General features: G+C 45.6%; 1 protein-coding gene across 2 annotated transcripts; it reads left to right on the top strand.

Annotated features, from left to right (window-relative positions):
- The first annotated feature begins 1,526 nt into the window (after positions 1–1,526).
- Rdh13 (retinol dehydrogenase 13) lies at positions 1,527–21,642 on the top strand. 2 transcript variants are annotated; one of them, XM_057762213.1, is made up of 7 exons: positions 1,527–1,725; positions 2,915–3,033; positions 4,629–4,784; positions 14,084–14,188; positions 17,537–17,749; positions 18,881–18,982; positions 21,017–21,642. In XM_057762213.1, the coding sequence occupies exons 1-7, from the start codon at positions 1,661–1,663 to the stop codon at positions 21,259–21,261; spliced, it is 1,005 nt and encodes a 334-aa protein (XP_057618196.1). In that variant the 5' UTR covers positions 1,527–1,660; the 3' UTR covers positions 21,262–21,642. The 2 variants fall into 2 exon arrangements, with proteins under 2 accessions (XP_057618196.1, XP_057618197.1); XM_057762214.1 differs by lacking the exon at positions 14,084–14,188.
- Positions 21,643–23,420: the final 1,778 nt, after the last annotated feature.

The following is a 23,420-nucleotide window of genomic DNA, read 5'->3' as shown; positions in this document are numbered from 1 at the left end:
AATGAAGGGACTCAGACACTTTTAAAAACACACCTTTTAAAGCAAAGATTAATTAATTTATTTTATGTCAGTGAATGTTGTGCCTGTTTGTCTGCACACCATTTTTGTGCGGTGCCCATAAAGGTCAGAAGAGGGTGCCTGGTCCTTTGGAGCTGCAGTGACAGATGGTTGTGAGCTGCCATGTTGGGTTCTGGGCACTGAACCTGGGTCCTCTGCAAGAGCAGCAAGTGCTCTTAACCATTGGGTTATTCTTCAGGCCCAGGAGAATGACCTTTTACTGTTACAGTCTGGGTAACTGTGAGGGCAAGGACTGAATTCAGGTGTAACTGTGTTGGGAACACAAGAGGTACTAAATAATTGTTACAAGAAGTGGTGAGGGAGTACTCACAAAAGTGCATGGCTGTTCTTTTTTGGAACAACCAAGCCTCCCCTAAGCGTGACTTCTTACATAGGGGAGTGTCTGGATGACCCTGTGACAAGGCTTTCAGGAACACGGGAAAAGTGACAGTCCTGCCAACAGTTCCCCACCCATCCTTGCCAGCACCGAATGTTTAACATAATTTTCAATGTTGCCAATCTGATAATTGAAAAATATCTCATTGTCATCTTCAGGAGGACAAATGAGATGCCAAGTGTACTGGGCAATTTTCCACCTCAGGATGCATTCCTCCACAATCTATAGCTCCCCCTAACTTCCTTTCCTCCCTCTGTCTGTCTTTCTTTTCTTGCCCCCCACCACTCCTTTCTAGACACCAAAGCTTCACTATATTAAAACGTTTCTCTGTTTACTTTTGTTTTGTTTGGGTGTGTTTGTGTGTGAGCACATACGTGCCACGGTGGGAGGTCAGAGGACAGCTTTTGGGAGTTGGCTTTATCTTTCCGCCCTGTGAGTTCTAGGGATGAAACAGAAGTTGCAAAGCTTGTATAACGAGCTCTTTTACCCCATGAGCCATCCCACTGGGCTCAGTATGACATTTTAAAGTCAATAGCCTTCTTTTCCTTCAGACCCAGGGGTACAGACCCCACCGTCCTCCCTCAGACGTAGGGGTCTGGGCCCCAGCCCTCCTCCTTCCCCCACAAGACCTATGCAGAAAGTACTATTGTTAAATACCATGTAGTGGGGGAAGCTCATGGTTCATTCTGTGGGGCTCGCTGTCTGGAAATAAATGGTAATGGTTTCTACCAAACTCTCCCCACCCCGTGCCCCCCCTCCCCACCCGACAGTGCTTTTCTGTGTAATCCTGGAACTCCTTCTGTAGACCAGGCTGACATCGAACTCAGAGATCTGCCTGCCTCTGTCTCCGGAGTGCTGGGAGTAGCTCCCAGCTGATTAAAACAAAACAACACAACACAACACAAAACAAAACAAACCCCACCTCAGGACGCCTGGATTGGTTGAGTGTGACGACGTTTGATCCGGCTGCTGTCACGCCCGTCAACCTCGGCCCCGCCCCATTTCCTAAAACTACGACTCCCAGCATTAAGTGCGCCGTGGCCTACCTCCCAAAGAAGCCCGGTCCCGCTCTTGGCCCCACCTCAGGGCGTGTTCTGGAGGCCGCGTACTTCCACTTCCACGCTCTTTCGCACGTGTGTTCCCCGGCCCTCTTTGTAGTTGCCCGGAGGGCAGATCTACCGGTCCTCTGTTGTTCCCCAGCCTGGAATGAACCGCTTTCTGTTGCCGGTGTCCGTAGTGGGCACGGTGATCGGTGGCACCGTGCTCCTCAAGTGAGTCTGTGCGCGTCTCTGTGCGCGCACGGTGGTAGACCTGCGCCAGGGGACTGCCGATTAAGGCCAGAGAAGGATCCTTTATCCTCAGTCCTCATTCTTGGATTCTCCCAGTTTACCCACCAGCACTGCTTTTCCAGATTGAGCTGGGGGGTGGGTCACCTTCCCAAGGTCACCTAAGGAGAAGGGGTGGGGCCCGGACCTTGCACACTATTTTGTCTCTGGACTCCTCTTTACTTTTCCTCCTCTCCGCACTTCCTGTCTGACTTTTCTTCCCTCTTCCTCTCCTCCCTTTTTTCCTTCCTTGCGTTTTTGAGACAGGGTCTTACTTTGCAGCCCTGGCTGTCCTAGAACTCATGTAGACCAGGCTGACTGAACTCACCTGCCTCTGCCTCCCGGAGTGCTGGGATCAAAGGTGCGTGTCACCATGCATGGCCTGCTTTTTTTTCCCTTGCGTGTATGTTTATGTCGCGTTTTCTGAGATTATAAGAGGGAGAGTATGTCAGAGCTGGAACTGGAGTTGTGGATGGTTGCGAGACACCACGTGGGTGCTGGGAACGGAACCTGGAGGCTTTGTAAAAGCAGCAGAGCTCGTGCTGCTGAGGCTTCTCTCCATTCCCACGCTGTGTATAATGTACTTTTATACTTCCCACTCGTGTTCTCCAACTCCCTGGACCCCTTCGGATGCACCCTCCTTCCAACTTCATGTCCTTTATTTTATTTACTTATTTTGAGACAAGGAGTCATGTAGCCTATGTTGGTCTTGAACTTGCTGCGTTGTTGAGGATGACCTTGAATTCTTGGTCCTTCTTCCACTGCCTCTCAAAGCTGGGCTTGTGCTTCTGTTTACAATCTTTTTGTTTTATTTTGTTCTCTGTGTACTGAGAACTCACTGCCCTGGAACTCACTCTGTAGACCTTGAACTCAGAGAACCACCTGCCTCTGCCTCCCAAGTGCTGGGATTAAAGGTGTATGCCACCACCTCTGACCCTAATCTTTTGTTTTTATAAAAAATAGTAATGCCACCTCACAGAGACTTCTCAAGTGTAGTCTTTGCTGAGACCATGATAAGAATACCATGTGTTTTGGTGCTTTGGTGGGAGATGTGAACTTAGAAGGGTGGTTGGCCCCAGATCATAAGTCCAGGCATGAGGCAGAGAGAATTCATTCAGCTGTTTCTCACCCTCAGGGACTATGTCGCTGGTGGGGCTTGTCCCAGCAAGGCCACCATACCTGGGAAGACTGTCATTGTGACAGGAGCCAACACAGGAATTGGGAAACAAACTGCTTTGGAACTGGCTAAAAGAGGTAAGAGGAACACCTGCTTCGGGATTTGAAGAGATTCGTGCACACTGGTGTGTATGGCAGTGTTGTTTAAAATAGCTCAAAGGTGGAAGCATTCCAGGTGCTCATTGCAGACAGAATGTGGTCCATTCATACAGTGGAATATTACCAGGCTTTCAAAGGGAAAGGAATTTGGACATGCTCCTGTGCGGTGATTCTAGAGGATATGCGCTAAGTGAAAAAAGCCAGACTCCGAAAAGACTAAATCTGTTTTTATTATGTAGTATGTGTATGTTGGGGTGGGATAGGGTTTGAGCTTTGCCCCTGTGTGTGTAGTTCAGAGGACAACTATGGAAGCTGGTTTTCTTCCATTATGTTGTTCCTGGGAATTGAACTCTGGTTCTCAGACTTAACTGCAAGTACCTTTACCTGTTGAGCCAATTTCCAGCCCCTGTATTTGTATATCTTGATAAGTTTGTATTTGTGTGTGTGCACATGCATGCACATGCTTGTGGAGGACAGAAGACAGCGTCTGGTGGCATTTCTCAGAGTAACAGTAGCACTAAGATCACTGAACATTCCCATATGCCCCCAAAATGTTTCCATCTTCTAACATGGTCTTAGAATATTTCATGACCCTTAAGATTACCCATCATCTCTTTATTCATCATCCATGGCTCCCTGATCTTCCCCTGCCACCACAGCTCCAGGAAACATGGGTCTCTCTTTCTGCATTTGCTTCTTTGGGACATTTTATATAGATGGAAGCATGTATATATGAATTATTATTATTATTATTATTATTATTGGTTTTTCAAGACAGCCTTCTCTGTAGCTTTGGAGCCTGTCCTGGAATTCATTTGTAGATTGGGTTGGACTTGAACTCTGCCTCCCAAGTGCTGGGATTAAAGGAGTGTGTCATGTATGAATTTTGTGTCTGACTAACCGAGTACAGTAATTTCAAGGTCCGTTCACTGTGTCATATGTCAGTGTGTCATTCCCTTTTATGACTGAATATCCATTGCACAGATAGGCTGCAGTTGGTTTATCTATTGGTTAGTGTATGGATGTTTCCTATTGTTTGTTTTTGTTGGAGATTGGACTCAGAGCCTCTCGTTTGCTAGTCAGGTATCTACCACTGAGCCACACCTCAGCCCCTCACTGGGGGATTCTAGGCAGGGGCTCTACCACTGAGCCACATCCCCAGCCCCTCACTGGGGGATTCTAGGCAGGGTCTCTACCACTGAGCCATGACCCCAGCCCTGTACTGGTAGATTTTAGGCAGGTGCTCTACTGCTGAATTACATCCTCAGCCCTGTTTTTTTACTTTTTGAGACAGGTTCTTACTAAAATGCCTAGGTAGGTCTTGAACTCACTCTGTACCACAGGCAGGCCTTGAACTTACAATCCTCCTGCCTCAGACTTCAGAGTCACTGCTATTTCAGGCCTATACCACCAAGCCTGGTGATATTTGCGTTTCTATCTTTTGGTCATTGAATATATTACTAAGACTGCTTACATACAGATTTTAGCAGGTGTACACTTTTATGTCTGTTGGATAGATATGTAGGGGTGCATTTATTTTCTTTTCCTTTTCATGTTTTCTTCTGGGCGTCCAGGAGGCAACGTCATTCTGGCCTGTCGTGACATGGAGAAGTGTGAGGCAGCTGCGAAGGACATTCGTGGAGAGACCTTGAATCCCCATGTACGAGCCCAACACCTAGACTTGGCTTCCCTCAAGTCCATCCGAGAGTTTGCTAGGAAGATCATCAAAGGTAGGCAGGAAGACATTGACTTTTCCAGCCAAGGTTTAGAGCTTCCAGCCAATTCTTTAGGAACCTGAAGCTAGTAAGTTCTGAAGAAGAGGTTGGTCAATGTGATCTGCTGACTGAATTCAGCTACTACCTGTTTTTCTGTTGTTCCATAAGATCAGCTGTGCCTACTCATGAGAGTCCATTGTGATCCGGTTGTGGACTGTTGGCATTCCCTCTGAGTAGGAGGGGGTGTGGTTTGGATTAGAATGGCCTCCATAGGCTCTTATGTTTGAATACTTGGTCCCAAGGTAGTAGAACTGTTTGGGAAGGATTAGGAGATGTGGCCTTGTTGAAGAAGGTGTGTCACTGAGGATGGGCTTTGAGGTTTCAAAAGCCCACACTGTTCCCAGTTAGCTCTCTCTGCCTCATGGTTATGGATCAGATGTGAACTCTCAGCTGCTCCCCTAGCACCATGCCTGCCTATAGATAGAAGTTTCTGTTCCACCTGGTCCTGCAGCTGTTCAGTCCTAAAGAAACACACAGAGGCTTATATTAATTATAAATTGTCTGACCTATTAGCTCAGGCTTATTATTAATTAGCTCTTACAACTTAAATTAACCCATAATTCTTGGCTATGTTTAGCCACGTGACTTGGTACCTTTTCTCAGTGAGGCATTCTCATCTTGCTTCCTCTATGTCTGGCTGGTGACTTAGGTCAGAGTCCAGCCCCAACATAAAACATTTCTCACCAGCGTAGAGGCCTGGGAAATTTAGCCTCTATGCATTTCTATTGACCTGCTTGCCTTTCTGGCTCCACCACACAGGCAGGTTAGACTCAGCTGGCTACAGCGCCTGTGCATGGACTCCTACCATCTCAGCAGTAACCTAGGTGATAGCTAGCAAAACACTGCACTTCTTTCACTCTTCCTTCCCGTTCAGCAGCGATAGGAGCTGCATCTCCACGACTAATGCAGTGCCACTTGTAGGAGAAGGTGCGACCTCACCTTGGCTTCCCCGAGTCAGAGACTGCGGGTACTCAGCCAGTGCAGGGGTGGGAATATGCTATTTACAAACTGTAAATATCTCTGCCTTTGCTTCTGCTCCACTTTTAGCTCCTTTAGCTATCAACATACATAACTGAATGCTACTTCCTTGTCCCATATCTATATTTATTATTTACAAATTTTTACTCCTGATTTTTATTTCCTACTTTTTTGCTTTTTAAAATTCTATTACTTATTTCTGAACGCTCCTTTTTCACTTTTCCATCTGTGGTGCATTTTTTTCATGGGTTCCTCATGTTCTCCTCTGTACATCTGGTTACTCTTCTGTGTTTTTCAGGGTCCAACCCCCAACATAAAACATTTCTCACCAGCGTAGAGGCGTGGGAATGAAGACACTATTCACACGACAGTATCGGGAGGGACTTTCAGTGGTCATTCAAATCCTGAAATCACCCACATTTATTTTCCAAACAGCTTTTATATCATAGAGGCAAGTTAACAAAACTTCATTAGCATTCTGTTTCCTAGGTAGTGGGGAATGACTTAAGTCACATCTTGTCTATGCCTATTTTTGTCATGTAGACTGAAAATACCTCTTTCCCAGGTGACCTCATAATTTATAATAGAAGGAGCAGAACGGCATTAGAATATCCTGGCACCTGTTGAGGTGGCGCAGTGTTTGCTTCAAAAGAGCCAGGCGATCCCTTCCTGTGTGGCAGGTGCCTTTTAAGTGGCTCAGATTCTCTGGCACCAGACAATGTGGAATATAGGCCTGCATATTTCGGCCTCCACATGACTTTGTCTTTGCCTTTTCTCTTCCCAGAATTCTCTTAGTCTGTTTACCCTGCCTATACTTCCTGCCTGACTACTGGCCAATCAGCATTTTATTAAACCAATACAAGTGACAAATCTTTACAGGGTACAAGAGCATTCTCCCACAGCATCTGCCTGTCTGCTGTCACAGTCCCACCGTGATGGTCATGTACTCTAACTCTCTGAAACTGTAAGCCTCAGATAAACATTTTCCTCTATAAACTGCCTTGGTCATGGTGTCTTATCACAGCAATAGAAAAGCAACTAAGACAGAGAGGTTGGGGTAGTCATTGGACCCTCATCTGAGTGTCTGGACTATGCTCAGATTTGTATATAGTTACCATTTAATTACACCTGGCTGGTGATGGTTAACTGAGAGGGGCACCATCTGTGTGGCCATGGGTACAGACCTTCCATGCAGCTTTGGGGTCAGCTATGCTCTTGCCTATAACCCCTTATCTATGATCTGTAAGTAAGGCCAATAAACTTGTGGGTTTCCCAGGGTGAACTTCATGGAATGGAATTTTGGTTTGCCATTGGGACCTTAATAATAATATTCTTTCATTTTAAAGATTTTTACTTATGTGTATGTGTGAGTGCCCTCAGATACCAGAAGAGAGTGTTGGATCCTCTCCAGCTGAAATTACAGATGGTAGTGAGCCTGTCTTTGTGGGTGCTGGGAACTGAACTTGGGTCCTTTGGAAGAGTATCAAGAACGTGTAACCGCTGAGCCATCTCTCCAGCACCTCTGTGGACCTTGCAGCTCAGGCCTCTGAGTTAGCTAGGCCTCCTAGTTCACCCTTTTGTAGTGGAGGCTGTCACAGTTTCCAGAGCTAATAAGAGGGGCTCCCTGGGCCTAAACTGGTTGTTCCAGTCACAGGTTTATGCTGAATTCTTATTTCCCTGCTGGGTAGTCTGGAACCTGGGCAGCTAGTCTGTTTGGGTGACTGGAGTAAAGAGCCGTAGTCTGGGTGATGAGTAACAGCAGACATTTCCCATTTGCTCTTCTGGAGGCTGGAAGTGCAACACAGTGCAGATTCTGTTTCTGGTGAGGCCTCACTTCGTGATTCTTAAGTAGCACCCTGACTGTGTCAGTGTTGGAAGGGAATGGGAAGGCAGGCAGCCTCTTTTGTGAGTGTAAATCTAATCCTGAGGGTCTATCCTTATGCTCCAATACCTACAGAAAACCAGAATTGTTGAATTATCTCGATTCGAAAAATAACCAGGCTAGCTAAAAGATAAAACAATTACATTTTTATATTTATTATAAGGGGCAAACTCACGAAACAGAAACGAGAAGTCCAAGCTCAGCTGTGCTAAAAGGGAACCACACAGAGAAGGCACCTAGCCTGCGCTGTTTTTCTCCAGGTTCCAGAAAACCACAGCCTAACTTGGTTCCACCTCTTAAAGATAATTGGTTGACAAAGATTTCCCATCGCCTACCCTTTTGTCTAAATAAGAGCGATCCAAGCCAATACAAAACTATATACAATAGGAACAGATATCAAGAATAAAATTACAACCAACATAAACAATATTAAGCAAGGAACACATGATAAATGTTTTAATAAACATTCTATGTTAAAGAGTCTAAGTCTTACATCAGAAATTGATTTGGCTAAATCATAAGAGGAAGGTAACTAAGACTATCTAATCTTCAACTCCATCGAAGGCCTGAGAAGGAAGAAATATTACTTGAGTAGGCAGGAAGTGCAATCAAGCATTTTCCAAAGCCAGCCATATACGACGGAGGCAGCTGGCTACCTGAGCAATCACCCAAAATCTCATTTGCAATGTTGAAGCAACCAACTTTAGCTAAGGCCTAGCGTAACTTACAGACCACTTTTTGAGGCAGGAAAATTTTCAGTACCATCTTACCTTGTCTTGACAAGGTTTGGCAGTCCTTTTCCTTGTGCCCTGCTTATCCAGTCTCCGGATACCATGTACTTTGTCAGTGGTTGAGGCATGGGCAGTTCCTTGCCCAAAGGCCAATTGTGCCAAGAAGAAAACAAACTCTGAGTGGAGTGTCTTCAGTGCTCAACATTCTCTCGGGAATAGACTGGTGCTGTCAGGAGTAATTGTGTCTCATATCAGTATAACCCTAAATTATTTAAATGCCATGTTCTACAGATCCTTGCAGTGGTTGAAGATTACCTATCTAGACAGAATACAATCTCTATGTATCTAAAGAACCTAATTAATCTGACTATATGTATAACAAACATGGATAACTATTGACCTATAATATTTAATACTTGTGTAATTCAAGGACTAAGATTTCATATCAGAATATTAAATAATCTGTAAACAAATATACAGCAAATGGGGACAGTGACCTCAAAGTGTAAACAATGTATAAGTATCTTGTTCAGAGGTAAGAATAGTATATAATACAATATGAAAATATATCCTAAAAGTATCAATATACAAAATGTCCTAAACAGAGGTAGAAACATGCATGTATGCAATCTGACAGAGTAACTTTGCATAGGTGTACAAATATTGTAAACAGAAATAACAAATATAATTTGAACTTGTATCACTATGCAAAAAAATATACCAATGTAAATTTTGATTTTCATATTTGTAATGGTTAAGTATTTTGAACAGTTCTTTAAGTGGTTAAAGCTATTAGAGATATTTCTTTTGAGAATTCTTGGTTTGTGTATGTGCCTCATCTTAAAACAGGGCTATTTATTTTCTTCCTATCAAGTTTTTTGAGTTCTTTGTATATTTTGGATATTAGTCCTCTATTGGATGTAGAGACGGTAAATGTCATTTCCCATTCTCTAGGATGCTGCCTTGTCTGAATGATGGCATTCTTTGTCTTGCTGAAGGCTCTCAGTCTCATGCGATCCTGTCTATTAGTTGTTCTTAGGGTGTGTATTATTGGTGTTCTGTTCATAAAGTCATCTCCTATACCAGTGTGTCCAGATGTATTTCCCAATTCCTCTTCTGTCTGGTTCAGTGTATCTGTTCTTATATTAAGATCTTTGACCCTTTTTAAGTTGAGTTTTATACAAGGTGATAAGTATGGATCTATTTGCATTCTTCTATATTCAACTATTTTTTTTTGACAAAAACTGTAACAGTGCTATTTTTTTCCAGTGTGTGTTTCTTGTTTCTTTAGCAAAGATCAAGTATACATAGCTGCCTGCACTTATGTTTGGGCCTGCATGTTTGTCCTTTGATGAACGTGTCTGCCTTGTACCATGCTGTGCTTGTCACTGTAGCTCTGTTGTGCAACTTGAAAGCAGGAATGTTTAGACCTCCAGCATTTCTTCCATTGTTCAGCATTGTGTTAGCTATTCTGTTATTGTGTGCGTGTGTGTTCATATTTGAAGCTGTAAAATTGTCCTCTTAAGATCTGTGTATTGTGTTGGAATTTTCATGGGGATTGCATGAGTATATAAACGACAGTTGGTAGAATGTCCATTTCCCCATGTTTATCCTATTGATCCATAAACATGGATGATGTGGGATTCCCTTCTGTATGCTGTGAATATGTTTTGTTACCATTGGTTAATAAAGAAGCTACTTTGGGCCTATTGCAACACAGAATAGAGTAAGGTGGGAATTCCAAACAGAGATAGAGGAGAAAAGAAGGCGGAGTCAGGGAGATATTAGCAGCTGAATGAGGTTGTGCTTACTCCAGAATCACATCTGAAGTTGGAGGGTGAGCTGAGAAGAGGAGGGTGCTGACTCATCATTGCTCCCCGTTTTCTAGGACACAGATGAGTCACAAGGGCCCTGTGTGTCAGGTCATGGATGATCCCTGCGCTGCTGGAGGGCAGTGCCTGGGGCTCTTGTTTGTTGAGTGCCCTTTGATAACCCAGGGCTCAGCTGACAAATTCTATATTTCTGTCACGCTGAGGACTGACTCACCCCTTTGTTTCCTTCTAGGTGATGTTAAAACTGTCACGTGTCAGTGTTTTGAATAGGAGCATAGCTTGAAGCAACTATCAAGGAGTGTAAAATGTCTTCAACATGCTATTTATTTTTATTTTATTATCTATCTATCTATCTATCTATCTATCTATCTATCTATCTATCTATCTATCATCTATCTGTCTTTATATATGTCTTTCTGTGTGCCAGAAAGGGGCACCAGATCTTATTATACATGATTGTGAGCCACCATGTGGTTCCTGGGAATTGAACTCAGGACCTCTGGAAGAGCAGTCAGTGCTCTTAATCTCTGAGCCATCTCTCCAGCTCTTAGTTTATTTTTTAAAAATTATTTCTGTAAAAAAAAATTATTTCTGCAAAAAAAATTATTTCTGTGCATGAGTGTTTTTCTTACTTGCATATATGTGTATCACATGCATGCAGTGCTTACAGAGGCCAAAAGAGGGAGTGACTCCTCTGGAACTGGAGTTACAGATGGTTGCGAGTTGCCATGTGGGTGCTGAGAATCAAACCCAGGTCCTCTGGAAGAGCAGCCAGTGCTCTTAATCTCTGAGCCATCTCACCAGCCCCTTGTTAATTTTTTTTCCTGGTAGTTTGTTTTTGTTTTGGAGACAGGGTTTCCAAGCCGTCTCCAGCCTGAGAGAGTTTCTTTTAGTTTTTTAGTTTCTTTTTTCTTTTAATAAAACCTCTTATTAGCCCAAGAAACCTCCTGTGGTTAGAACTTATTGATGAAGGGGAGAGTCCCCTTTTGAGCGGATTTTGGTTCTCAGTCTTGCTTGAATGTCCATTTCAGGAAGGCAGTGACCTTGACTTTCCTCTCCACCCTGTATTTCCAGTGCACAATGATAGGTGCTTAACAAATGCCTGTTGATTGGATAGTAATTATGTGTTTCTACTAGGCGGGCACTGTTGTGCTTTTTAATAAAGGCAGAAACCAAGTCACAGGGAAGCTATGTGAACTGGTCAGTGTCAAAAATCCAGTCAGGTTTTTTATTTTTGAGACAGAGTCTCACTCTGTAACCCAGGCTGATCAGGATTATAGGCATGAGCCGCCGTGTCAGGCTTTAGATCTAAGACATGAACTCCTGTCTGCCAGCTTTCAGATCTGATCTCCCCCTCTCCCACCCCAACACTGGGACTTTACAGACGTGTGGTGTTGGTTGTCGATGTGTCAGGTCCTAGAATTATCCAGGAGATAAACTGGTATGCATTGTCTGTGAGGAGATTCTAGACGAGGTTAATTGGGAAGACTCACTTTACCTGTGGGCAGCATTGCCCATGGACTGGGCTCCCGGACTGAATAAAAAGGAGAAGTGACCTGAGCATTTATTTTGTATTGGGATTAAAGGCGTGTGGCCTTTATCAGCAATGATGTATCTTATTTTACTAGCTTACTTATTTTTGGTTGCCTATTTTTGGGTGTGTGTCTGTTTGTGCATGTGGGCACAGGTGCCTGCAGAGACCACGAGAGGGCAATGGGTGTTCTTGAGCTGGAGTGACAGGTGGTTGTGACTGGTGTAGGGGCTGGGATTGAAACCCAGTCCTTTGCAAGAGCAATGTGTGCTCTTAACCTCTGAGCCATTTCTCCAGCCCTGAGACAAGGTTTTGCCTTTTACCCTGGCTGGCCTTGAACTTGTCATTTTCCTGCCTCAGCTTCCGCAATAGCCTGCTAATATTACCACCTGTGGCTTGGAGCTTGTGTACTTCATTGGTGTCCTATATCTCTCCCCCATGAAGTGAAGAATGAGGGCCTGGTCCACATCTCTTAGGTGCTAGACACCCAATTCGTTATCTCCACTGAAAATGTCTTGGAAGTGTTATGGATTCAGTTATGTCTCTGTGGGGGAGGCCCTGACTCCTACCTAGGATCTCAGAAGGTGACCTTGTTTGGAGGTAGGCTCTCTGTGGAGATTATCAAGTTGAAGTGAGGTCATTAGAATAGGTCCTAGGTCAGTATCCCTGGTGTCATCATCACGGGAAACCGGGGCACAGAGGGCTGTGCAGAGAGAAGATGCTGTAAGAAATATAAGGAGGAACTGGCCATCTATTAGCCAAGGCTTGGGGCAGATTCCCTTCCTCAGCCCCAGCTGGATCAGCTCTTGCTTAGGTTCTGATCCAGCATCTTGTCCATTTATTTCTGATGTTTTAAAGATTTATTTATTTTTATTTTATGAGTATGAGTATTTTGCTGGCATGTATGTAGTACCATGTTCATGCCTGGTGCCCAAGGAGGCTAGAAGAAGGCACTGGATTCCTTAGAACTGGAGACATGGGTGGGCCTGTCTTAGTTAGGGTTTCTATTGCTGTGATGAAACATTATGATCAAAAGCAAGTTGGGGAGGAAAGGGGTTATTTGGTTTATACTTTCACATCATAGTTCATCATTAAAAGAAGTCAGGACAGGAACTCCAGCAGTTCTGGAACATGGATGAAGGAGCTGATGCAGAGGCCACGGAGAAACTGTTAACTGGCTTGCTTCCCTTGGCTTGGTCAGTCTGCTTTCTTATAGAACCCCTAGCCTAGGGGCGACCCCGCCCACAATGGATTGGACCTCCCCCACTGATCACTGATGAAGAAAATGCCCTTCAGGTTTGCCTACAGCCCAATCTCCTGGATCCGTTTTCCCAACTGAAGTTTCCTCTTTTCAGATGTCTCTGGCTTGAGTCAAGTTGCCATGAAACTATCCGGGCAGCTATCATATGGGTTCTGGGAACTGAACCCAGGTCCTCTTCAAACTCAGCAGGTGGTTTTAACCACTGAGCCATTTCTCCAGCCCCAGTTTCTGTTGTTTAACTTGCTTGGTTTGTAGCATTTTGTGATGTCAGCCAGAAAAATTTCTGGGGTCCTCTTTAAGAATATTATGTGCTCTTAACTGCAGAGCCATCTCCCCAGTTCCTGTTTATTTGTTTTTTGAGACAAGGAGGCTATCCCAGGTTGTCCTTAAACTCTCTTTTAGTCTGAGGACTACCCCAACCTTCTGATCCTCTTATCTTCCTGAGTGCTTGGATTACAGATGTTGCCACAACACCTGTTTTATGTGGTACTAGAGATGGAAGCCAGGGCTGGTGCATGCTGGACAAACACTCTACCACCTGAGCCATATCTGCAGCCCCGAGGACTTCACTAGATTGCATCTGTGACAGTCTTACACCTCTCCCCGCCCCATGTGAGCTACAAAGCTCAGGCTCAGGATGTGGCTGTGGGACTACGAGGTAAAGGCTGCTCACGTCGTGGCTGACCAGTAAGCTATAACCCAGGACACTTTGGTGACTTCCAAGACCCTTTTCCAGCAACCAACTTCTACCAGTCAGTGCCCAGCACTCTGGTCTTTGTGTCTGTTGTCACTGGATTTCCTCCCTTTGTGCTTCAGCCTGGCTGGACTCCCTTAGGAGGACACTAGCCCTGTTGCATCGAGGCCCATTCCATGATCTTACCTGAGTGGCATGGAATATCTCTACAAAGATGCTGTTCCCAAGTAGCCACCTTCCCAGGTGCCAGGTAGACAGGAATGTGTGTGGGACATTGTCCTACCCTAGGCCAGGGTGGAGCCCATCCTCAGCCCTGATGTTTCTGTCCTCACCCATGTCTTCTAGAGGAGGAACGGGTAGACGTTCTGGTCAACAATGCAGCCGTGATGCGGTGCCCGCACTGGACCACTGAGGATGGCTTTGAGATGCAGTTTGGTGTCAACCACCTGGGTGAGATCTGGGCTGAGAGTGGGTTCTCCATGGGGAGTCACCAATCTGGGGAGTGGGGTCCTGCTCCATTCTTTTAAAATTTATTAATGTAAGTGTCTTATAGTCTGGGTGAGTCTTGATTTTTTTTTTCCTCTATTGCTTTTAAAAATTAATTTTTAGGTCATCATGTAAGTAGTAGTGTTTTCGAATGTATATGTCCTTATACTTTGGTCTCGCTTGTTACTCTCCCCAACTGCTGTTCTCTCAGGCCTTCTCTTTCTTCCCATAGTCCTCTTTTGTTGGCATACAGAAGAGTTCCACAATAGCCTGGACTGGAGTATAACAAAGGTTTATCTGTTAGGGGATAAACTCACAGACAGAGTAGCCATCTGCAGTCCTCAGCGTGCTCTGGGAACTGGAACTGAATCCAGCCCCCAAGAGGCCCACACACGCTTTCATACATGAGACCGCATGGGTTGGTATCTTAAAGGCAATTGGCTGAAGGCTTTCCCACAGCACTCTTTCGTCGTTTTATTTCTGGGACTGTGATAAAACGCCCTGGCAAAGAAGCAGTTTAGGGGAGAAAAGGTTTATCTGACTTGCAGCTCCAGTCCCATCGCTTCAGGAAGTCAAGGCAGCTGGGACTTGAAGTGGCTGATCACATCACATCCACAGTCAAGAGTGGGGAGATGCATGCGTACCAGCCACTTTCAGGGCAGTCATCATAACGAAGATCCCTGCCTGCGAATGTGGCCGCAGCAAACATGACCTCGGCAGCTCCTCTCTGAGGTTCTGTTTTCAGGCTAGGTTGTGCCAGATGGACAGTGAGAATGACTGTCTCTTCCCTTCTGTTTTTTTCCTCTTTCTTTTAAAAAAGATTTGTTTTTAGTGTTGTGTGTGTGTGTGCGCGTGCGCACGCGTGTATGCGTCTGTGTTGCCCGCATGTGTGTCTGTGCACCACATGCATGCCTGGTGACCTCTGAGGCCAGAAGAGGGTATCAGATCCCCTAGGATAGGAGTTGTGAGCAGCCATATGGATGCTAGGAATTTAGTCTGAGTCCTCTGGAAGAGCAGCCAGTGCTCTCTCTGCTGAGCTGTCTCTCCAGCTCTGATCTCAGTTTTCTTTATGGCCTCCTATTTCTCCATTGCATTTATCTATCACATGTTCTTTAATTTTTTTCCCTTGCCAGGTGGTGGTACACACCTTTCTTTAATCCTAGTACTGGGGAAACAGAGGCAGGTGGAATCTCTGTGAATTCCTAGGTTAGCCTAGTTTATATAAGAAGTCCAGACCAGTCAAGGTTATGTATAGTCTCAAAAACTTAAAAAAAGAATTTAACTTGGAGAATTTCCTATATGCTTACAGTGAAATATGATCATCTGTGCCCAGTATTTCTCCTCTCCAGACTCCACCCCTGTCCTCTGCAGCATGCTCCCGTCCCAACTTCTTGTCTGTTGAGACCCAGGCTAGCCTTGAACTTGTATCCAAAGACGACGGTGAACATCTGATCCTCCTTCCTCTCCTTCCCCGGTGCTGGGACTGTAGGCACACGCCACTGTGCCTGACCTTTTTTCTTTTTTGGATACAAGGTCTCGGTATTATATTTTCTTCTGTCTGTCCATCTTTTGATGATCTTCTAGGCTGTTCCATTTCTGGCCATAGGAAGCAGTGCAGTGCAGATTAAACCTGGATGAGCAGTTGTCTCTGTGGTGTGCTGACTCAGAGCGCCTCTGTCTCTGTCCAGTAGAGGTGTGCACTAATGTCCATAGTGGCGACACCATCTTAGGTCTGTGGCAGTGAGTAGACCCCTTCCACGTGTCCTCACAGCATTTGTCGTCATCTGTTCTCTGGGTGATGGACATCCTTACTGGGTGGAGATGATGTCTCAGAACAGTTTCTCTGCTAAAGATACAGAATGCCTTCTCAAATATTCTTTGACCATTTGCATTTCTTCAGTTGAGAACTGTCTGTTCAATTCGTTAGCCTCTTTATTGATTGGATGATGCTTTTGTTCTTTAACTTTTGCATTCTTCCAAAATTCTTATTTTTGCTAATGAAAGGGAGAAAAAAGGAAGAGAGGCTGCAAGAGGAGGCTGCCATTTCACCACCAGAATTGCTATGATTAAAAGGAAATTAACTTGGTATGGGGCTTTAATGAGAACGGCCCCCATAGCCTCATATATTTGCGTGGTCGGTTCCTAGGTAGTGGAACTGTTTGGGAAGAGTTAAGAGTTGTGGCCTTGGTGGAGGCGGGGTGTCATTGGTCTTTGTCTCTTTCCTCCTCTGCCTGTGGACCAGGATATAATGCTCTCGGCTACTTCTCTGGCACCATGCCTGCCCGCCACCATGATTAACTGTGGACCAGCCCTCTAAAACTAGGCAAGTGCTTTCTTTTGTGAGGGATGACATGGTATCTCTTCATAACAATAGAATAGTAACTGAGACACTGGGCTTGGTGTCATCCACCATGGCTCTCGTGGGAGAGCACAGCCACTAATACACCTTTGATGGAAGGGAGAAGGTCTTTTCAACCAAGTGCCCAGCTCCTGATGTCCATGGAATGAGGGAGGATGGGGTATCTGCCCAGCCTGATGGGTCCGCTGAAATCAACAACAGGTGTCACAGTCAGCCTGTCCTCATTTCCAGTGCTGCCACTTTTAATCCTTGCAGAGGCAGGAGGATTGCCTGGAGTTCAAGGTTAGTCTAACCAACCGAGTCAGTCCCTAAGCTTATCAGGCAGAGCTACGTAGTGATACTTGTCTCGAAACAGAACACGTGCTGCTAAGCCTGATCTGCGTTTGATCCCTGACCTGGGTGATGGTGGAAGGACAATACGAGCTCCCGAAGGATGCTCTTCCCTCTACGTGCTGTGGTACATGTGCAATTGAAAACAAAAATCTGAGTCCAAGGCCAGCCTGCTCTACAGAGTGAGTTCTAGGACAGCCAGGGCTACACAGAGAAATCCTGTCTTTTTTTTTTTAAAAAAAAAAAAAAAAAGAAAAAAAGAAAAATTAACTGAATGTAAATCTAACTTTTTTTTTTCTCCTCAGAAAAATAAAACAACTCCATGCAGAATAATAAAGTGGGTAAGGGAGAATATAGAGGAAGAGGAGGATTATGCTACTGCTGGGAATGAAAAATTAAAATTGTGTCTCAGTGGTTAAGAGAACTGGCTGCTCTTGCAGAGAACCTGGGTTTGACCCCCATCTCTAACTCCAGTTCCAGGGAATCCACTGCCCTCTTGTGGCCTCCGTGGGCACTGCATGCATGTTTTGCACAGACACATGAAGACAAAAAACACTCATACACATAAAAAAATAAAATAGCCATTGTGGGAAAATAGTGTTTTCTTGTCATCCTTCATCTAGGTCACTTTCTGTTGACAAACTTGCTGCTGGACAAGCTGAAGGCCTCGGCCCCTTCGCGCATCATCAACTTGTCCTCCCTGGCTCATGTTGCTGGGCACATAGACTTTGATGACTTGAACTGGAAGACGAAAAAGTATGACACCAAGGCGGCCTACTGCCAGAGCAAGTTGGCTGTTGTCCTCTTCACCAAGGAGCTGAGCCGCCGGCTGCAAGGTGTGCACATGGCAATCTTTTCTCTTCTCCTTCCTTCCTCTTCGTGTCTGGAATAGTTCTGTAACCCTGAGCTGTTGGTGGAAGGGCACGTAGTAGCTTTAGACAAAAGCACCTATACCACCATGCTGTGGCCCCTTCCAGTGCTGGAGGTAGACATCACTAATAAATCGTGGTTCTAATGATTGCTGTTTGGTCTCAACCAGCCTGCTTTCTAAGCCTCTGGTGTTCTAAGCCAGTGGTTGTCCACTGCAAGTGGTTTTGGCCCTAGGGGACACATCAATGTTTGCAGACATGCCTGTCACAACTGGGTTCGTGAGAGGTTGCTCCTGGCATCTAGTGGGTTGAATTCAGGGATCCTCCTGGATGGTTCCCCAGTTCCTTCCCCTCCAATAGAAGGAACGTAGTGTTAGGGATAAAGAAGCTTCCCCTGACTTCTTACTTCTCAAAAGTTGTCTGTGACCAGCAGTGCCAGCCACCCTTGGGAGATAGTCATAACTGCAGCATCTTAGATTCCATTCTAGTCCCCTGCTTCAGACCCTGGTGGGGGTGGTGGAACCCAGGAATGTGGGTCTCTCATGCCTCCAGGGCTGCTGTGCTGGGGAGACCACTTGAGATGGAGGCTTCAGAGCACAGAGGATAATGTGGGTTCAAGTGTGGGAAACAGCCTAGGATAGCGAAGACCCAGAGTGTAGTGGTGGCTACAGCAGCCTTCTAGGCAAGGGGCCAACCTGGTCTTTTTTCACTAGTCTTTAAGTGTGCCTGTTTGGGGCCAGCCTGGTCTTTATGTGTGCCTGTTTGTATGCATGCACAAGCACGTGTGCGTGCATGTGGTCTGTATGTGTGTCTGTAAGTCAGTGGACAGTGTTGGCTGCCATCTATGTTGCTTTTTATTTGAGACAGTGTCTCTCCTTGGCCTGGAGCTCACCGCCTGGGCTAGGCTAGCTTCAGTGAGCCCTGGGGATCTACCTGTCTCTGCCTCCCAGCACTCACTAGGGATTAGAAGCCTGGATTACCATCACAGGCATGTGTTTTGACCTGGGTTCTGGGCATCAAACTTAGGACCTCCTTTGTGGCAATCTCTTTAACAGCTGAGCTATCTTCCTACCACTTGACAGTCTCTATTGTTCCCAGGCACAGGTGTGACGGTCAATGCTCTGCACCCCGGTGTGGCCAGGACGGAATTGGGCAGACATACAGACATGCACAATTCTGCCTTCTCCAGCTTCACACTTGGTGAGTTCCCTTCCAGCGTGGTATCCCCTCACAGAGCCCTGTTAGCCGGGGATCCAGGACTCCCTCAGAGATGGTCACTTTACTTTTTTTTGATTCTCTCTCTGACTGGGTTTCACTATGTATCTCTGACTGACTTGGAACTTGCTATGTAGACCAGGCTGGCCTCGAACTCACAGAGATCTGCTTGCCTCTGCCTTTGGAGTGCTGGGATTAAATAAATGTGCCATCACATCTGACTTTTTTTCCCGTCAACATGGCCTTAATGAGTAGGCTGGACTTGAACTCATTATATGAGTGAGACTGGTCTTAAACTTCTGACCCTTTCACCTTCTGAGTGCTGTGTGTGCCTCTTTCTGCTCCTTCCCATGTCTTCCTGGGGTAGAAGATGAGTCATAATTCTATGTGGTTCTGACCTCAGATCAACAGAAAGCAGGCTACAGCCCCACTGATGAATAAGAAAATTGTCCTTCAGGATAAGCCTTGAGCTGATTTCTAGGGTCAGGCTGTACATAGGGTAGCCTCAGCTTCACTCAAAATTAAGTCACCCAGGAAACACACCTACCAGTTTTTATAACATCTTAATATGTAGACTAGTTTAACCATTCCTCATGCCTCTATTTCCTGAGTACTGGGATCACAGATACTCTAAGATCACCATGCTTGTTGCTTTGAGTCTGTTTCCTTATCTGCCATAGCAAGGTCCATGATAGGACTGTCCTCACAGTCAGTGTGAAGAAGAGGAGAGATTGCCCATAGATTGACTGCACAGTGCCTGACCAAGAATGTAGTTTGACCCATAGCCAAGCATTAGGTGGAGAGAGCTGAAATTGGAGGTCTCCATCACATCTCTCCCCTTGGAGTTCAGGAAACCCCATAGAAGAGGGGGAGGAAGAATTGTAGGAACCAAAGGGGTTGAGGACTCTGTGAGAACACGGCTCATAGAATCAACTAAGCAGGGCTCATAGAGACTGGATTGGCAATCACAGAGCCTGCGTGGGTTTGTGCTGGGTCCTCTGTATATATGTTATAGTGTTATAGTTGTTAGCTGGTTTTTTTTTTTTTTTTTTTTTTTTGGTGGGACTCCTAACAGTAGGAGTGGGAGTGTCTCTGACTCTTTTGCCTGCTCTTGGGACCCTTTTCCTCCTACTAAGTTGGCTTCTTCAGCCTTGATGTGAGGGTTTGTGTCTAGTCTTGTTGCATCTTGTTATTTGGTGTCCAGTTGATAACTCTAGAACATCTGCTCCTTTCTGATAGGAAATGGAGGAGGAGTGGATCTGGGGGAGGAAATGAGGGGGTACTGGGAGGAGTGGAGGGAGTGGAGACTGTGGTTAGGATGTATTGTATGAGAGAAGAAATAGAAGAAGAATGTAGTCCGAGTCAATAGAACATTGTAACTGGTATTTATAATCCTTGAGAGTCATATAGTGGGCATGTATCAAGAATTTTAACCCAAGAGTACCTTGAAGTATATTTAGTAAATTGAGGGCTGGAGATGTAGCTCAGTGGACAGAGAGCTTGGCTAGCATGTCACAAAACCCTGGGTTTGATCTGCAGCACCACATAAAATCAAACATGTTGGTATATGCTGTCCAGTACTTGGGAGGTGAAGGCAGGAGGATAAGAAGTTTAAGATCATCTTTGGCTATATAGTGAGTTCAGGGCCAGCCTGGGCTACATGTTTCCCTGTCTGAGAAGAAAGATTATTTTCAAGGATAGAATAGGGAAAAATATGTTTTCATTTTTTTCTGGAAACCCTGGGGAGGTTTCTTGTAGGAGGCAGATTTGTGCTCATCCTTCTGTTTGGAGGTGTTTTGTTTTTGTTTTTTGTTTTTTGTTTTTTTTTTTTTTTGATGTTGCCAGGGAAGGGACCTTTAGGTAGAGGGAACTGCAAGGACAAAGGCATGGAGGTGGGTCCATGGGGCTTCAGGGAAGGTTCCATCCCTAAGGGTTTTGGGGGGGTAGAACAGGGAATTTTCTTTTCTTCTCTCTCTTTCCTTCTTTTTTTTTGACTGAATGTTCTGTGGTTGATTGTAGGGCCCTTCTTCTGGCTGCTGTTCAAGAGTCCCCAGCTGGCGGCCCAGCCCAGCACATACCTGGCAGTGGCAGAGGAACTGGAGAGTGTTTCTGGGAAGTACTTTGATGGACTCAGAGAGAAGGCTCCATCTCCTGAGGCTGAAGATGAAGAAGTAGCCCGGAGACTTTGGGCTGAAAGTGCTAACTTGGTGGGCTTGGACATGGCTCATGGGTCCCCTGGAAGGGGGCATTCCCTTCCCAGATAACCTTCAAAGATCCAGATGGAACTGTATTACCAAGGCCTCTGGCTGCCATGCCCTCATCCTCTGGGGGCACTGTTGGCATTGTTACGCTCAAGACCATGGTTGCTGGCTGACATGTACTCATCATCCTCTAGAGGCAGCGTTGACACTGTTAAAAAGCATGGCTACTGACTGCCATGCAATCATCTTCCTCTAGAGGCAGTGTTGGCACTATCAGAATCTTAAGACTGTAGCTGTTGGCTGCCATGCCCTCATCATCCTCTAGGGGCAGTGTTGGACTGTTAGACTCGCAAGACTATCGATGCTGGCTGCCATGCTCCCATTTTCCTTTAGATGGCAATGTTGGTCCTTTTTGTTAGCTGACCACATTCAGTTGGACCACAGCTGAGCATTGACGGGGGTGTGGGGGTGTGTGTGGGGGGGTGTGGGGGGGTGTATGTGTGGTGGTGGCAGGTGGTGTCTCTCTTGGGAATGGTTTTAGGCAATGTTTAAAGGTAGCTGTGGTGGTGACTGACTGATCTACTGTTAAAGAGCGGGTAATCAGACAAATGTGGCCAGTCAGTCATAGTTCTTTGTGGGCCTTCGCACACTTCTGCCTCCTCTCTGAGAGTTGGCTGTTGTTTCTAAAGCAACTGGGGAGGAAAAGGGCTTACTTTAGCTTACAGGTTATAGTGAATCATGGAGGAGGGAAGCCACGGCAGGAGCTCAAGGCAAGAGCTTGACGCAGATACCAGGCTTACACTCAGATAACTGTCTTTTATTTTCATCATCATCATTATTATTCTTTTCTTTTTTTTTTTTTAAATATTTATTTATTATGCATACAATATTCCGTCTGTGTGTACACCTGCAGGCCAGAAGAGGGGACCAGATCCCATTACAGATGGTTGTGAGCCACCATGTGGTTGCTGGGAATTGAACTCAGGACCTTTGGAAGAGCAGGCAATGCTCTTAACCACTGAGCCATCTCTCCAGCCCTATTATTATTTTCTTAACAGTGAGTCTTACTCTGTAACTCTGGCTTTCCTGGAACTTGCTCCAGGATGGCCTTGAGCTCACAGAGATCTGCCTGCTGGGATTAAAGACGTGTTGCCATGCCTGAGTCAGGTACCAGCCCAGGCCTACCTGCCCAGGAATGGGACCACCCACAGTGGGCTTGTCCCTTCTGCACCAGTGAGCAAGCAAGAAATGTCCACGGACATTCACCCAGGGCATTCTGGTTCAAGCAGTTCTCTGCTTGAGGATCCCTTCCTCTTCTGGGTGTGTCAAGCTGATAACCAAAGTAACCAGGATGGCTCTTGATTGCAAGCAGCCGTGGGTAACTGCTACCTCATGGGATGGTGTGGGCATTAAGCTCTTGTCTGGCTCAGTAAAGGACAGCTATGGACCTCTTGTGTCCTGGCTGAGGTGCTGGGATTTGGTGGAGACCCGGTCCAGACGGAATGGGGTGAAAAGCTGCTAGCCGCTGCTTCTGAGGACCAGCATGATCTGAGAGCATGACCTCCAATTCCTATGATAATTTTAACCTTAGATTCTCAAGCTTGCTGTATGATTATAATAACTTGCTGGGTGTAGTAACACCAGCACTTGAGAGGTAGAGGCAGGAGGATTGAGCGTTTAAGGTCATCCTCTGCCAGCCTGGGCTATACAAGATCCTGTCAAAACAAGTCAAAACAGTGAAATCTCCAAATGTGGCTGAGTCATAGATTTAAAATAAAAACAAACATTTGCTTAGTGTGTATGTGTGTGTGCATGTGCACAGATATGCCCTTGAGTGCCTGCCTTCCATGCCGAGTTCATTCAGAGGACAACTTGTGGGAATCGTTCTTGTGAGTCTTGGGATCCAACTCAGTTTGTCCAGCTTTGTGACAGAGACTTTGACCTCTGAACATATTGCCACACGACCCTGAACCTGAGTCATAGGTTTTATTTTATCCATCGTATATGGAATTTATTCCACATACAACTTGTATATTTATTCCTTTTAAGAAAGCGACTTTTAAGTTACTGAGGCAATGAAGCAAGCCGCTGCAGACTCTGTGGTGGAAAGTGCAGCTCACCATATGGCAGTGATCACTGAGGCTGGGCTGTCTTAGGAACTTCTGCTTCAGAAACGGGACACTCAGCTGGGATGTAGAACTTCCGGAGCATCAAAAAGGTCA

Source organism: Chionomys nivalis, chromosome 2 (genome assembly GCF_950005125.1).
Source record: "Chionomys nivalis chromosome 2, mChiNiv1.1, whole genome shotgun sequence".
NCBI classification, from domain to species: domain Eukaryota; kingdom Metazoa; phylum Chordata; class Mammalia; order Rodentia; family Cricetidae; genus Chionomys; species Chionomys nivalis.
This window is presented reverse-complemented; position numbering and strand designations above follow the sequence as displayed.

Excerpts from the sequence above, each read along its gene's own strand:
- Rdh13 (XM_057762213.1), top strand. The coding sequence starts at position 1,661 with ATGAACCGCTTTCTGTTGCCGGTGTCCGTAGTGGGCACGGTGATCGGT. Across the intron at positions 14,189-17,536 it reads GTTTGGTGTCAACCACCTGG|GTCACTTTCTGTTGACAAAC; the intron begins GTGAGATCTGGG and ends TCCTTCATCTAG. Across the intron at positions 17,750-18,880 it reads GCTGAGCCGCCGGCTGCAAG|GCACAGGTGTGACGGTCAAT; the intron begins GTGTGCACATGG and ends TATTGTTCCCAG.